The sequence below is a fragment of the Charadrius vociferus genome, unplaced genomic scaffold, assembly GCF_000708025.1.
Source record: "Charadrius vociferus isolate BGI_N301 unplaced genomic scaffold, ASM70802v2 scaffold43, whole genome shotgun sequence".
Lineage (NCBI taxonomy): Eukaryota > Metazoa > Chordata > Aves > Charadriiformes > Charadriidae > Charadrius > Charadrius vociferus.
In genome coordinates this window covers 6,386,577-6,400,737 of record NW_009648043.1, presented here as the reverse complement: position 1 = coordinate 6,400,737, position 14,161 = coordinate 6,386,577, and the positions used below count along the sequence as shown (strand labels likewise).

The window sequence follows — 14,161 nt, the reverse complement described above, 5'->3', positions numbered from 1 at the left end:
CTGCTTTCAATCGTGGAAATACATTTTTGTAAAAGAGACCTCAATATAAATAAAACCAAAAAAAATAAAGATTTAAATAAATAAATAAATAGAAAACAAACAAACAAAACCAAAAGTAAAATGAACAGAACACTTTCTTCTATCAGATAATAAGGTTCAAGGATGTGACCTATCCTGACAATAACAAAATAAATAAATAAATAATCCAAAATAGATATTGGAATTCAGAGCAGAACTAATTATGCCCTGTAGTCTTAAGATGCCTTTTCCTCAAGCAGTTTTATCACAACTGAGACAGTTTTGAAGAATCCTATTTGTGGAGCTTTTCTCAGCTAGAGACAACTTCAAGAGGCCAAGTTATTTTGGTTGCCCATCAGTGCCTTCAGGTGGCAAAGTCATGACAGACGTGTTGTGACTGGTACGTGTATAAAGGAAGGGAGGAGAAAAGAAAACCAAAAAGAAGGGACAGGAAAGAAAAAAAGAAATGTTTAGGTAAGCTTGGATGCAATTTCCTATTCTATATTTGACAGGTATCAAAGGTTGAGATACATCTAAACCCTCCCAGTGTCAGATTCACTGTGATGACTACCAGCACAGAGAAGGGAAAGGAGGAGGCTGCTCCACCCCAACGTACTGCAGCACCTCTTATCATGACAATGTCCTCTTCACCCTGAATGAAGCATTCCTTGCTAGATGCCTTCCCTGTTTTCCATACATCTCTTTTTCTGCATCTTTTGAAGGCAAGAGCCTTGTATCCTCTTAGCCAGCAAGTCCTAAGTGTGGGTCCATCTGCCCGTTATTGTTCACTACCTGATAACTGGAGGAACCTTAATTTTAGTTGCCTGAGCACTTTCTCCCAGGAATGACTTTGCATGGTGCCTCAACAGATCACCCAAACAACCATCAGCTCCAAAATCTGGCTTAATACATAAAATTCAACCTGAATCTTTCACGTGAGTATGGTCTTCTACCTTTACACAGCAACATATATCCTGAATATCGGCTTGGCTTTATTATTTATTGATTGTACATGATATATTTATCTGTCAAGTTATGAATAATTAGTTACTAGATAAATATAAATAGCTCTAGGATAAATTGCAACAACTGTTTAACAGCACCTGGCAGTGTAAAGCTGAGCATTTGCAGTAGGGAACCCTGCTAGCCATTAAGACTTCTTTAAATGAGAGAGGCTCAGTGGGGTTGCAGAAGCATAACTAGCAGAATAATTCACCCAAGATTTTTGAATTTAGCACAAAAGCATGTGAAACTTGAGTTTACTGAACTATAATTTGAATAGATTGTGAAAGCAAGGCACGACAACAAATATATGAACCTTATTTAATTCCATATCCATTAACGTACAAAGTAAACAGCATTTTCTTCTCTACTGCATGCTGACGTCCTATAAATTATTGTCAGCTAATCTGAAGTCAATTATTTGCAATTACTGAAAATTAGAAAATCAGAGCATGAAATGTGGGCTTGATTTTTCACTTGAAAGCAAACATACAGGATGGATTTATGAAAGGCCAAACAAAAAAATATGTAAACAACAATGTGGCTGATTTTTGGATAATTTTGGCCATTCCTCTAGGAGCCACAGTGTTGTGGTTCAACCCCAGTAGGCATCTAAGCACATCCCAGCCTCACGCTCACTCTCCTGCAGTGGGACAGGGGAGAGAATCAGAAGGGTAAAAATGCAAAAACCTCAGGGGTTGAGATAAAGATAGTTTAATAAATTTTTTAAAAGGGGATGGGGGGACAACAAAGGGGAGCAGGGAATCAAAACCAAGAAAACAATTGCTCACTACTGACTGACTGATGTGCAGCCAGTCCCAAAACAACAGCAGCCCCCACCAACGTCCACCAGCCCCAGTTTTATTGCTGAGCACCGCCATCATATGGCCTGGGATATCCCTCTGGTCAGCTGGGGTCAGCTGTCCCAGCTGTGTCCCCTCCCAACTTCTTGTGCCCCCCCAGCCTACTCGATGGCAGGACAGTCTGAGGAGCAGAAGAGGCCTTGACTCTGTATCAGCACTGCTCAGCAGTAATTAGAACATCCCTGCGTTATCAACACTGTTTTCATCACAAATCCAAAACAGCCCCACACCAGCTACTATGAAGGAATTTAACTCTATCCCAGACAAAATCAGTACACACAGAATGGCTGTGAAGGAATTCTTATATTTTAATTGCACAAGATCATTAAAAAATAATAAATATGAGGTAAGTAATTAGTAATTTTTAAGTTTTGATAGTAAGATAGTTACATAGTCTGGAGAACAGCAGAAGAGAGACAATAGGAGCTAAGTATTCCATTACCTAGGCTACCTGGGCTTCTTTCATAGCAAATTAAAGAGAGACTCTTGCCAAAAATGATCCCCAGTAGCGCAGTAAGCCCTGCCCTAAAGTGTGCCTGATAAAACCTCTCTCTTACCACAGCTAGACAGCTGAGGGCATCTTGAGTGTTAAAAGCTGGATGTTGTAAATACCCCACAGTGCTACATTTAGCACTGTTTAAAAGCTCGTGAAAGTAAATGTTTATATTTCTAAAGCTGACAGAGCTTGCTGTTATTGAATAACAGTGAATTCCACCTCTAAGTTTTAAAATTTGAAGCTGGAAAAAAAGAAGTGATGCATTTGAAAGAGAAGTCCAGTGCAAACACAAGGGATGCAGTAAGAATTAGAGCTGGTCATCAGTTTCTTTAGGAAGTTTCAGATGAGATGGTCATGATGGAATTTCATCAGAATAAGTAAAAGTACTGTATTTCAGCTACATTTTTTTTTGTCCTAGACAACGTAAAAATTACCAAAATCAAAGCTTCACATTCAACGGCCAGAAGGGAAAACCTCACAGCAAAGAAGATAATCTACTGCAGGAGAATTTAATCCTTCTTTTTTTGCTAGATATTCCATGAAAGGGGAGAGTTAGGAAGGGCTTTGCAGCAGTTGAAAGGGGCAGTTATCACTCCCTTTCTGTTGTACATGGCAGAAAATGCAGTTCGCAGACTAAAGGAAAATACAGTTCTTCTGTAACCACAGTTTTCCTGATGTCATCACATCATTTTGCTGTCCTTCATGGGAATTCAATCCCCAGTGCACAGCCCTTAAAATCCTGTGGCTGACATGAGCTTTTAATGATTCCTTGATAGGAAATGTGAGGAGTCACTAGACTACTCACGCTACAAGCTCTGACATAAATCAAGCAGAAGCACCGAAAGAAATCTTATCACTTCAACAGATTTGTAAACACCTCCACTTCCAGGAGTATTTTCTGTAAGCTGAAGTATAAGCATAGAAGCCACAATATCTGGTTCCTGTCTCAGTAATAGATGTATTGTCTTCTCTTTGGTAAATGATGTAAATTCAGGCCATCTGAATGAGCCTCAGCTAGAAAGATGTGAGCTATTACTTTCCACCTCACAAAAGCTTTCTCAGATGCAATAAATTTGTATTTGCAAAGCAATTTGAAATCTTCACGTGGAAAATACAACCTTCATATTATATGTGCTGTAGCACATTGATATATTAAGACAGTCTGATGAACTGTTATATTTTTTGTATTTCTTTATTAAATAGTGCTGCACCATAATTATTATTTCAATCACTGAAAGGGAAAACGAATATGCATGCTAAAAGGAAAAGCATAACTAATGTATGTAAAATGTTTGTTCATTAAATCTAATTAATTTCCCTGTATAAAGGGCACACTGAAAAGTACCGCAGCTAAAAAATTTGTGACTGAAATCAGTTATTTTGTGACTCTCTGTTACGCTCTGCAAAGGCATTGCTAAAGCGTCTCGAGCTCCTAAGGCTAAACAGTAGTGCTAAGAGAGACCTTTAATATATTTATGAACATAACCCAGTGCACATGTCCCAGCCCATGACTATTCTGCCATGCAGGTAAAGCTCTTCCCCCACCCTCCAGCCAGACGTGCTGGTGTGGCATCTGAAGAGCTCCACCTTGAGAATAACCTATTTTCTACCTACACAAGGGGATTTTTGATTGCCACCCCTGAGGACTCAGCCTTAACCACATTGTTGGCCCTGGATGTGCCACCAAGGAGCCCATGTGAGCCTGGAGGGTCAGAGCTGTTAAGCGTTTTCCCCCACTGGTAGGCTCCTGGGGACCACACGCCAGCCCAGCACGTTGCCCTCTTGGGTGGCTCACTGCAGCACGCCAGGCTGCCCGGGGCTGGTCAGGGTGAAAGAGTCCTGACTGGACATTTAATCCCTGTTCAGCCTCTGGGGACCCACATGGGGTGATGGAGCGTGGGGCTGCAGGTGTCCTTTCAGTGCTAACCGGAGGAAGGGGACAGTCGGAATTCACCTGTGCAGAAGCACTGTGCGGGTGATGCGGGCGCTTCACTCCTCACCGCTGGAGTGTGGTGTGTTACCTGCACAGCTGGAAAGGCTGCGAGCACCGGGGAGGGTGACAAAGCAGTGTGTTATTCTAAAATGGCCAATATATCACAAAATCAGGCAACAGCCTCTCATGTGAGCTTTTTGACTAGGTGATGCACACATGCACAGCATTATCTTATTTTCTTCCAGAACAATTAAAAGATAATAAATACAGGACATATAACATAAGCCAGACCCCAGCCATGTTTGCTGTCATGAATTTCTTGGCTCGTGTGGAGAAGATCTGTGAGTTTGAGGCTGTGAGTGCAAAGAAGCGTGGTGTTGAGTCATTCCTCATAGTCAGTTAATTATTAATCATGCCAGAGAGATCTGGTGGCTGCAGTGACCATGCTGCTTCCTTCTATAAGCGATCGGGGATTCTCAATCATTTCATGCTGACATTTAATGCCCCAGAAATTGGGGGGAGGGGGGGAAATGCTCCCTCTATTTTCTGAAAATATCAACTGAGTAATTATCAGATACGAAAACCCCTATTAATATATCAAAGTCAGTTTTTCAAGTTGTTCACTTGTGTCTCCTTCTGTGATTCAGCAGCCATTCAACTCCAGACACTGCTCAGCATTTGGCTTTCAGGATCAGAAACCAATGCATGAAGATAAACCCAGACTCCCTCTTACACCTATAATCAGTCACAAAAAATACGGAACCAGGATGCCATCCCAGAAATCATATCCCAGAAAAGCTTCTGATTTCCATATTATTGGTTGAGAGAGTCTTTTCTTAATGCTTTCCCCTAATGTTGGCTTTTAACCTTTGCACCAAAGTCAGTGGATGCAAAGTGTCCTTCACCCATGAGCCACCTTCTACTCTGGGACGAGAGCTGTCTTCGACTCTGGAATGAAAGTCACCTTCACAAGCAATGAAGCTCACCTGAGAAATCTCAAATCTCTCCCAGCGATTCAATGCCTGCAGTCTCTGAAAAATCGGGTTATGGACAGATTATGACCAACGATGACAATATTTAAGTCTGATTATACCAATAGATATGAAGAAGTAAAAAGGCTTTTAAAAGGCCTGGCAAGCATTCAGGAACCTAGCTGGGGGACAGCATAAAAAGCACTATCACATTCTGCTACTCTGAAAACCCAGAAGGCTCTGACCAGCTCACAGCAGTTGCAATATTATGTTTTTCTGAACCATTTCTTCCCCTTTAAAGAGATTTTCACTGCAGGAGCAGCTGAGATGGATGCCCATGTTCCTGATCCACAAAGCATAAGCAGTGGCACAGTTGCAGCAATGAGGGGAAAAAAAAAAAAAAAAGAAAAGGAGGCACTTAGACGCTGATCTGTCTACTCCCTCCTCCAAAATCATTATTCTTATTAGCTGATGCATGGAAACAAATAAAAACTTCTGTCATTTGCGTTTTAAATAGGAAGGCATTTGTGTTTTGCTCCACCTGGAGGAGAGATGCAATGCAGACTTTCAGCAGTTATGATATTGGTATTCATAAGCAGCTGATTCCAATTAGCAGTTTTAGATAAACAGAATAATGGATATGAGTAGAAGTGACACTCTTCCTTTTGTCTATTTGCACAGAAAGCCAGACTCGCTCGAATTCGTGCAGCAAAGAGTGGGAGTGCTAATGCCTACATGCAGAGCAAACGAAATGGCTTACTGAGTAACCAGCTGCAGCAGGTAATGTTTTCATATCCTCCACCTCCAGAGAAACGGCTTAATGACAGCCCAGCGGTACCTTATTCTATTTATCACCAGGGCAAGTCAGCTTGGGTCTTTAGGCCGTGTTATGTTTAGAGGTAGATCAAGGAAGGATAAATTGGACAATTACTATTGTTAAAGGAAGCTTAGGAGAGTCGATGACGGGGTATTAAAAGATGGGGGAAACGGCCAGATAGAAATGCTGGATTCAAATGTAGCCCACGTTTTTTGAGTTAAACCCTGTAGCAGCCCTCATTAACAAAGTACAGTGTTTGCCTCTTAGGAGGTAGGTTGGATTTATCTCATTCGGCTTTAGTCAGGCAGAACATGGGTGGTAAAACCAGGGTTCATCATCAGTGAGGGGAGGAGGTAGCTCCGGGGTACCCTTTGCACGGAGGGGTGTGAAAAGCGTTCCCTGGAAGCACTTACTTTGCGCTAAGGAGAATCTTGGTGATTACTTCAGACGCGTTGAAATCTATCGTTACCTGGAGCAAATTCCCCTGTACCCCTGCTGAGGAAGCCAGGACTGGCAGCGGGAGCCATGGGCAGTGGTGGGGAGCGGGATCCACAGCGACCTGCGCTGCCGGAGACAGCCCTTTGGCTGCCCGGAGCTGCAGCCAGCTGAGAAAGACTGAAGACGCAGTGTTTTTTTAATCCCTGCCATTTTCTGGAGTTTAGGCAATTCCCTGGGGGATACAGGAAGGCTTTCATTCCTCTATGCTCCTTCTGTTCAGTACATGTTCAAAAGCCAAACGCTTTAACCTATAGCCAGAAGAGGAGGAAGGGGCTGTCTGTCCGTCCGGTCCAGCACAAAAGGCGAACAGTCAGAGCCCTCGCTTCCGCTCCTGCTTGAAAGAACCCAAATCTTTGAACTAAGACAGCACCAAATAGCTTAATTACCATGCAGATTTCAAATATCGCCAAGTTGAATTGTAATCTTTCCTATTATCCCACTTCCTCCCCTGTTTAGTCTTCTGCTTTCTAGTGAATAATTATGAAAGCAATTAATAAACAGTGGATGCTTTCTACTTAATTCTCCATTCTCTGTCAGTAACATCTGCTATATGCTTTCCAAACTCAGCAGATTGGGATCACTGACATGAATTTTTTGTGTAAGCAGCAATACCACAAATTCTTTAGTGCTATCAAATGATCCCAGGAGGACAACTATGTTTAATTTCCTTCAAATGAGGCACATTCCCAGGAAAAAAAAAATATTTTACTGTCACTTAAATTTATGATAATTTTAAGTATGTGTTGATTCAACATTCAAAGCTTACATGTTGATTGCACTTACAAATTGTATTTTTCCATCTATGCATAAAAGACCTAAGATGGAAACAAAAGGAGGTGCAAGGGAAGGGAAGTCCTTCAAATGAGGCACATTCCCAGGAATAATCAAAATATTTTGATTAAAAAACAAACAATCACGAGAGAACTCAGGTCCAAAATGATTTGGGTTATACCGTGTAGATGGAGCGCTGCAGTTATGCTCCGTGTACAATCCAGATTAGTTCTGATCAAATATTTGGATAAGAGCCCTCTTGTTCACAAATGAGAATAATACAGAGTTCTATGTATTAACAGTCCTCCAGTGAAGAAGAACAGGCCTTTGTTAGCAAATCTGGCTCTTCCTTTGAAACACAGCACCACCACCTGCTTCACTGCCTGGAAAAAACTACGGTAAGAAAAGAGAACTGTGTTTTCCTGTGAATTCCAACACCAGCCTAGTTTTGAATGTTTTCACTATTTCTTCTAATTAATAAGCCTTTATATGAAAGCAGTTAACTGGGAAGAAAAGCCATTTTATCTTATCTGAAGGCATTACACCCACTGCATATAAATAACAGAGAGATCCTGGATGAGAGCCTCATCTAGGCTGAAAGTGACTGGCATCGGTGAGACGACAGCAGTATAGCCAAGCTGCGTATAGTCACCTTCAGTACGGTTTTCATACACTCCATAATGTTATCATTTGCACTTTTCCGCACTACAGTTCATAAACCACAATTTGTAATCCTTACACCTTCAATACTGAGTGCGGTTTTGCCTGGGAAATGTTGGGCTTTTGTAGAGGGAGAGCTGCTGTTTCCTCGGACACGAATGCGATGCTTATGGAAGCAACTGTAGAGGAGGATCCCCAAGCATCCTTTTTTGAAACTTCAGGTGCTAATCCAGATGCAGGTGCAAAGCTTCAAAGTCTTTTGGCTTCAGTTTGACACAGATCCCTGTAGAAATCACTGATGTAATTCATAACAGCCCAAATACCCTCACCTAGACCCGAAACTCCCTATAGATCAAAAGGACTACTTATTATATGCTCTCCTCGGTCAATACCTGAGTAATTATACAGCCATAAAGGATAGTGAAGTACAGCAAAGTTATTATTCAGTAATAACTAAGTGCCACGTTTACTAATAGTATATTTCTGGACAGATAACATCACAGCAATAAGCCTAATCATCCCTACATTTATATTGCTTCCTCTTTTATAATTTCCTAAGGAAACTAAGAACAAAAATATCAGTTATATTGAATTTAATCTTTGTAGATTTGGGAACTTCACAAAAAGCACACTAAAATCATGTCTTTGTATTTTTGTAATTTTGCAGGTGTTATATTTTCATGTAGAATTTACCTTATATTATAGGAAAATTGGTCAGCATTCATTAAAATACCATTTACAAATTTACATCTATTTTTACAAGTTCCAGTTGCATGTAAAAATTATATGATTTCTCTTTAAGTTTTGTATACCTAGAGGAACCTTATGTTATTTTGTCTTATTTTATAGCCTAGTTTTATATTTTCATTAAAAGACCCAGCAATGCTTCTGCTATATTTCATGGAGATCTATGTGAAAGTCTTTCTGCTCTTTCTCAAAAAAAAAAAAAAAGAGAGATTAAAAAGTTTTCCCACAACAGAAATTGCTAAATTAAAATACGATGTATGCATATGTTTAATTAAATTAAATTAAATTAATGTTCTCCTTTTGACAGCATTTCTTTGTAAATAGAATGGCTCAGTTGTTACATCACTTACATAGTAATATGTCATCCTACAGGTGCTCATCTCTTCTCCATTCGTACTTTTGGAGTATTCATTTTTATACAATATCTGCTGTAGGACAAAAAAAAAAAGAAAAGTCTTTCTTCCTATTCAGAGTATAACGTGGTTTCTTTGCCAAGATTCAGGCTGGGTCCTTTTAGAACATTTGTGAGACATTTTGTACTAGAACCTGATAGTAGCGATCTACCTTAAAAATAGTTCCAGTTGAACATTACAAACATATTTAAAAACCCTAGTAGTAGCCACAGGTTTTGCCAAAGTCTCATTAAAATCATCAAAAATATTTCTATTCATTTGGTGGGAGCTGGATTCGGCTCCCAAAGTTTCACATCTCCTCTAATCATAATGATGGAATATGTAAGCCTCTTCTTTTTTTTCTTTTTTTTTTAACAGAGGTTAAAAAAAGAAAAAAAAAAAGTCTATAAAGCAACTATTACCTTATTTCCTAAATTTGAGTAGAATCTACTTCCTTTTTTCCTTGTTTGTTGGGTCCTATAACTGGCACTGATGTTCATATGACACATGATCACAAAAATGTACGCAGAGGTTCCAAGCCGTATTCTGCAACTGCCTGGTCAGATCATGCATTCCTAAAAATTTAGTGGCAACTTGAAATTTTGGGCCCTCAGCCTGTGGAATCTGGCAATTTGCTGGTCATGGTATAATAGCAAGAGTGAGATGCCTTCTTAGTCTCGCCTCAGCCTTGAAATATCATTTGGTATAAGCATCAGCCCAGATGATACTAGGCAAAGGCGTATTTTCTTTTTTTCCAGCACTTTAAAATCAAAAGGATAAGATCTCTTCCCCTCTAGAAAATGCAGTATGGGCAATGTTATGGAATTCTGTGAAAATTACATTAATAATGAAAATAATTGCACTGAAAGTTATATTTTACGGGCTACTTTTAGCTGATTTAAGAACAGTTAATTAATAAGTATAATCAAATACATTAACTTTAGTCATTATATCGTTTCAAAATCTTTCCAGTCTACATCAAAAGTTCACTCAATAACCCTCTTTAATGGACCCTACAAATTGAATTGAGTTGAATTGAATTGAGTTGGCTGCTCCATAAAAGTTTTCGGAAGCACAAAATTACTTTTAATTGGAAAACTAGCGGAGTTCTTGGCAAACATACTGTCAGCCACTGAACGTAATCTAAAGATGGCGATTAGGTAATTTTTCTTTCTGAATTTTATGTCCACTGTGTGATCACATTCAAAATCTTGATTGTGACTGACACATGCCTTGTAGAAGTCAATTTTCAAGCAAGTTTCTTCTTTCCATATCAGCTGAGATTGGCATTCTTCAACACCACTCATTTCCACACAAACTTATGTCTGAGTGAAGAACAGAAGAAATGGAAATAAAAATAATATGCCTATGAAAGTATTTCCATTTCTTGCAAACACTTGGCTACATTTGTTACTCTACTGACTTTGCTCACATAATTCATATTAGCACTGTATTGTAATGCTCCTGGAAAACATCAGCACCTTTCCAATTAGCACATCATTCTTTAGGGGGAAAAAATAATGTTTCTCATTCTAATACACAAAGACACAGCAGTCTCACAAACTGTATGTGAACAAGACTGTGTAGAGTGTAAAACAACCCAGAAAATGCTCCCTAAACCATTCTCAGAATATGCAGACTGATTCCAGCAGTAACTGGAAAGATTTTTTCTTTAGAAGGAGGCTTTCTCAAATTGCTTATGAACATATCTTATCTTGACTTAGTTTGGGCTGCAACTTTAAAGTGACTGTTAGAATTCCTCACTTTCTTCCCCCCATCCCGCTTAAGCAACACGATTATTTCGCTCTTTTTTTGCACACAAAGATAATGTGAAAATCACAGCTATGTGTGAAATGCCCCCTAAACACCTACCAAGTCATCGTAAACCAGCAGTTTGCTTGAATTTGGATTCAGGTCTATGACAACCCTATACCAAGTGCTGTTGATGCTGGGATTGATTAAACAAAGATTGCATGAATAAGGACTACTTCATTTAACTAAATCCTCAGTCTTCTAAACTGCTTTCAATACATTAATCTACAGTAATTAGGAATTTTTTTGATGCTTTTACATAACTGTCCCATCTCCTCTAATAAAAACTTCTATTAAATTGAATCTTTTACATAGATGCACACCTCGAAGCACACTGTTTCAGATCCTGATTTCTAACACGTAATTCAACAGGAAGCTTTGTAAACTCATCTGGAAAATACGCATGATTTTTGTTTATTATAGTTCAATACAATAAATCTTATTTATTTCCAAATGACATTTCGAGCATTTACATAAGCACCACTTGCATTTTTATTAATAAACATAATCCCCTATTCTGCGGCACTTCATAGATTATACAGATATTTAAACTACATTACAGCCATGTGCTATTTTACAGAGTAATTTGGATTAACTTTTTTTTTATTTAGAGCTCTGAGCGTTTTGTTCCAGCGTTTATATTTGCATTGGTTTTCAGCCCAGGTTAATAAGGGGTAAACACCATAATCAAGAATAAGCTGTCTAACTTTCCCAGTTTATTCAGTTCTGTCAACTTAAGCCTTTAAACAATCATGATTAATATGTTTGCTTTAATTGTCTTTCTGTGTGTGCTTTGTCCCATTGCTGGATTGCGCCGGGCTAGAACCACGAGTTTGTGGATGAGCAAGTCTATGAAGAGAGCTGTATGGAGGTTTCCACAGTCAATAGACCCCCCAGCCACAGCCCCTCTCTCTCGTCCCAACAAGGCGTTACCAGCACGTGCTGCTCACGAAGACATAAAAAGACTTACCGCATCCCAAACACCACCATCACCGGCAGCCGCCCAGGCAGCGTACAAGAGCTCAGCACCATCCAGATCAGATGCGTGGAGAGGACGCCTCTGTCTAACAGGTATTTCCCCACGCATCAGCCCACCCACAGCCGAAGCCCCTTCCTTCCTTAGAGAATAGATGTAGAGGTGTCGTGGCCTCTGCAGGTAGGCCGCGAGGCGAAAGATGAAAGTCAGATAGTCATCCAAGAACGGACACTGGTACTGAAACACGTAGTTCGCGCCAAGATTAATCCAAGACAACATAATGGTCCCTCTCTATAACCATTTCTGCCCTCTCATGCCCTCCCCACAAACTACTGTGCACTATTTGCAGCGAATAGCATCCAGGGACCCCAAATTAAATAGAGCGCCAAATATTGTATGTCATGGACAAACACATAACAAGAAAAATTTAGCACAGAAAAATGTGCAATTCAGATATATGAGACGAGCAAGTGGGAAGAGAGAGAAAGGTCTGTCCCTGCTGTGTCTACTGGTTTGCTTCAGAAGCACCGGACAAATAAGACTTCTCGCATTTCCACAGAACAGAGAAATAAAACTGATTCCCGGGGTCCTAAGCATAACAGCCATAAGAAAGACTCCTCTAAATAACAGATATGAAATGGAGAAGAAAAATGTATTTCCTAGTTTGAGGAGTTATTATGAAAGCAAGGAAAGAGCCGTTCAGGACTCTGTAATTTACTGAACATCTCTGCACTCACAAGTAAACTTCAGGCGTATCCAAACAACACCTCTGAAAACACAGCCAAGGTCTCAGGAGATTCAGTGTTTTCTATCGAACTCAAAAATGCCCCCATTAAAAAAAAAAAAAAAAAAAAGAAGTGTTTTCAGCAGTAGTTGCTATAGAGATTGTCTTGTTGAGGTACATTTTGAGTAGCTTACTTTGTATAGGTACCAGGTTTGGATTTCACTTCCAGGAACAATCCAGCAGCTTGTAGCTGTTGCGCAATGAGACCTCCTGGCCAGCACAAAGCTCCAATCTGTTTTAGCTTTTCAGGAAATATTCTGCCCGGATCCATCCTTTCTCTGCTACAGGACTTTCCTGCACCAGACTTCCAGTCACAGCATATGTAAAAACACAAAGCACCAGCTTTGTACTAAAAAACAAGCACAAAATGCCAGTCTTGCCTCAAAAGGGTCTGAGCTTTACAAGTTTCTTATGATGCTGAGGTCCTGCAGCAACTCTACAAACATGTTAGCCTTTATTAGGGCATATATCACCATGTCTTACTCTTTGAGGATACATAATATATCAAATGTTCTTAAAAAAGCATGGCACGGAGGAATTGGTGGGGACTGGGACCACCCCTTAGTTTCCAGTTTCCTCCATAGCAAGTCTGTGCGAAGTTTGCTCCCCAGTGAGCCACAAAAATGCTTCCTCTGCTCAGAAACCCTCAGGTGATGTGCTGAGAAACTTTTAGAAGCGCTGAAACGGTGGGAAGGAAGGGAGAAAGGGGGCCTGTCCATGGGCATAGCCATGGACCACCTGCTGCCGGGGTGCAGGGTGGTGGGGTGGTGCCGCGTGGCACCTCGGTGCCTCTTGGCATCCTGGGGGGAGGATGGAGACAGCCAGCTCGGGGAGCGGAATCGGGCACAGGGGAGGTTTGCAGTGAGGTGGACTTTCTTTCTTCATGGGTTTTTGTTTCTTCCTGCAGCCGCTCCAGCTTAAATGCCAAAGTGGAAGAGTGCGTGAAACTAAACTGTGAGCAGCCTTACGTCACTACAGCAATAATTAGCATCCCGACACCCCCAGTCACCACACCCGAAGGAGATGATAGGCCAGAGTCTCCCGAGTATTCGGGAGGAAACATTGTCAGAGTATCCGCTTTATAAAATAAGGAATTATTTATAAATTAGCATAAAGACCACTTGCAAGCTGAGCTCGAGCAGTGAGAAACGAGTGGCGAGGAATGATGAGAGAGCCGACAAAGACAACGCCCCTTCACGTGTGCGCCCACGGCTGCAGACCGAGAGGTGCGGGAGAAACAAAATGCTCTGTGGGTTTCGGTGTCGTAGCGTGTGAACCAAAAGGAGTTTCTTACCCCTTATCCGAACCGACGCGCGGTGGAATCTTCTGTGACCATCCTGACTTACTATATGAGCACAATGAAATGTCCCCATTGATGCTTCTTCTTATCATGAGAGCTCTTTTTAGAAAAACAAAAAAAA

At 40.6% G+C, this 14,161-nt stretch overlaps 1 protein-coding gene across 1 annotated transcript in view; it reads left to right on the top strand.

Annotated features, from left to right (window-relative positions):
- The window catches only part of KCND2 (potassium voltage-gated channel, Shal-related subfamily, member 2), a 279,454-nt gene extending 265,302 nt beyond the window's left edge, over positions 1 to 14,152 (top strand). The window contains exons 3-6 of the mRNA XM_009883677.1: positions 5,965 to 6,063; positions 7,672 to 7,767; positions 11,804 to 12,051; positions 13,648 to 14,152. Of these exons, the coding sequence (XP_009881979.1) occupies positions 5,965 to 6,063; positions 7,672 to 7,767; positions 11,804 to 12,051; positions 13,648 to 13,825 (621 nt within the window). The 3' untranslated portion in view covers positions 13,826 to 14,152. The remainder of the gene's footprint in view (positions 1 to 5,964; positions 6,064 to 7,671; positions 7,768 to 11,803; positions 12,052 to 13,647) is intronic.
- Positions 14,153 to 14,161: the final 9 nt, after the last annotated feature.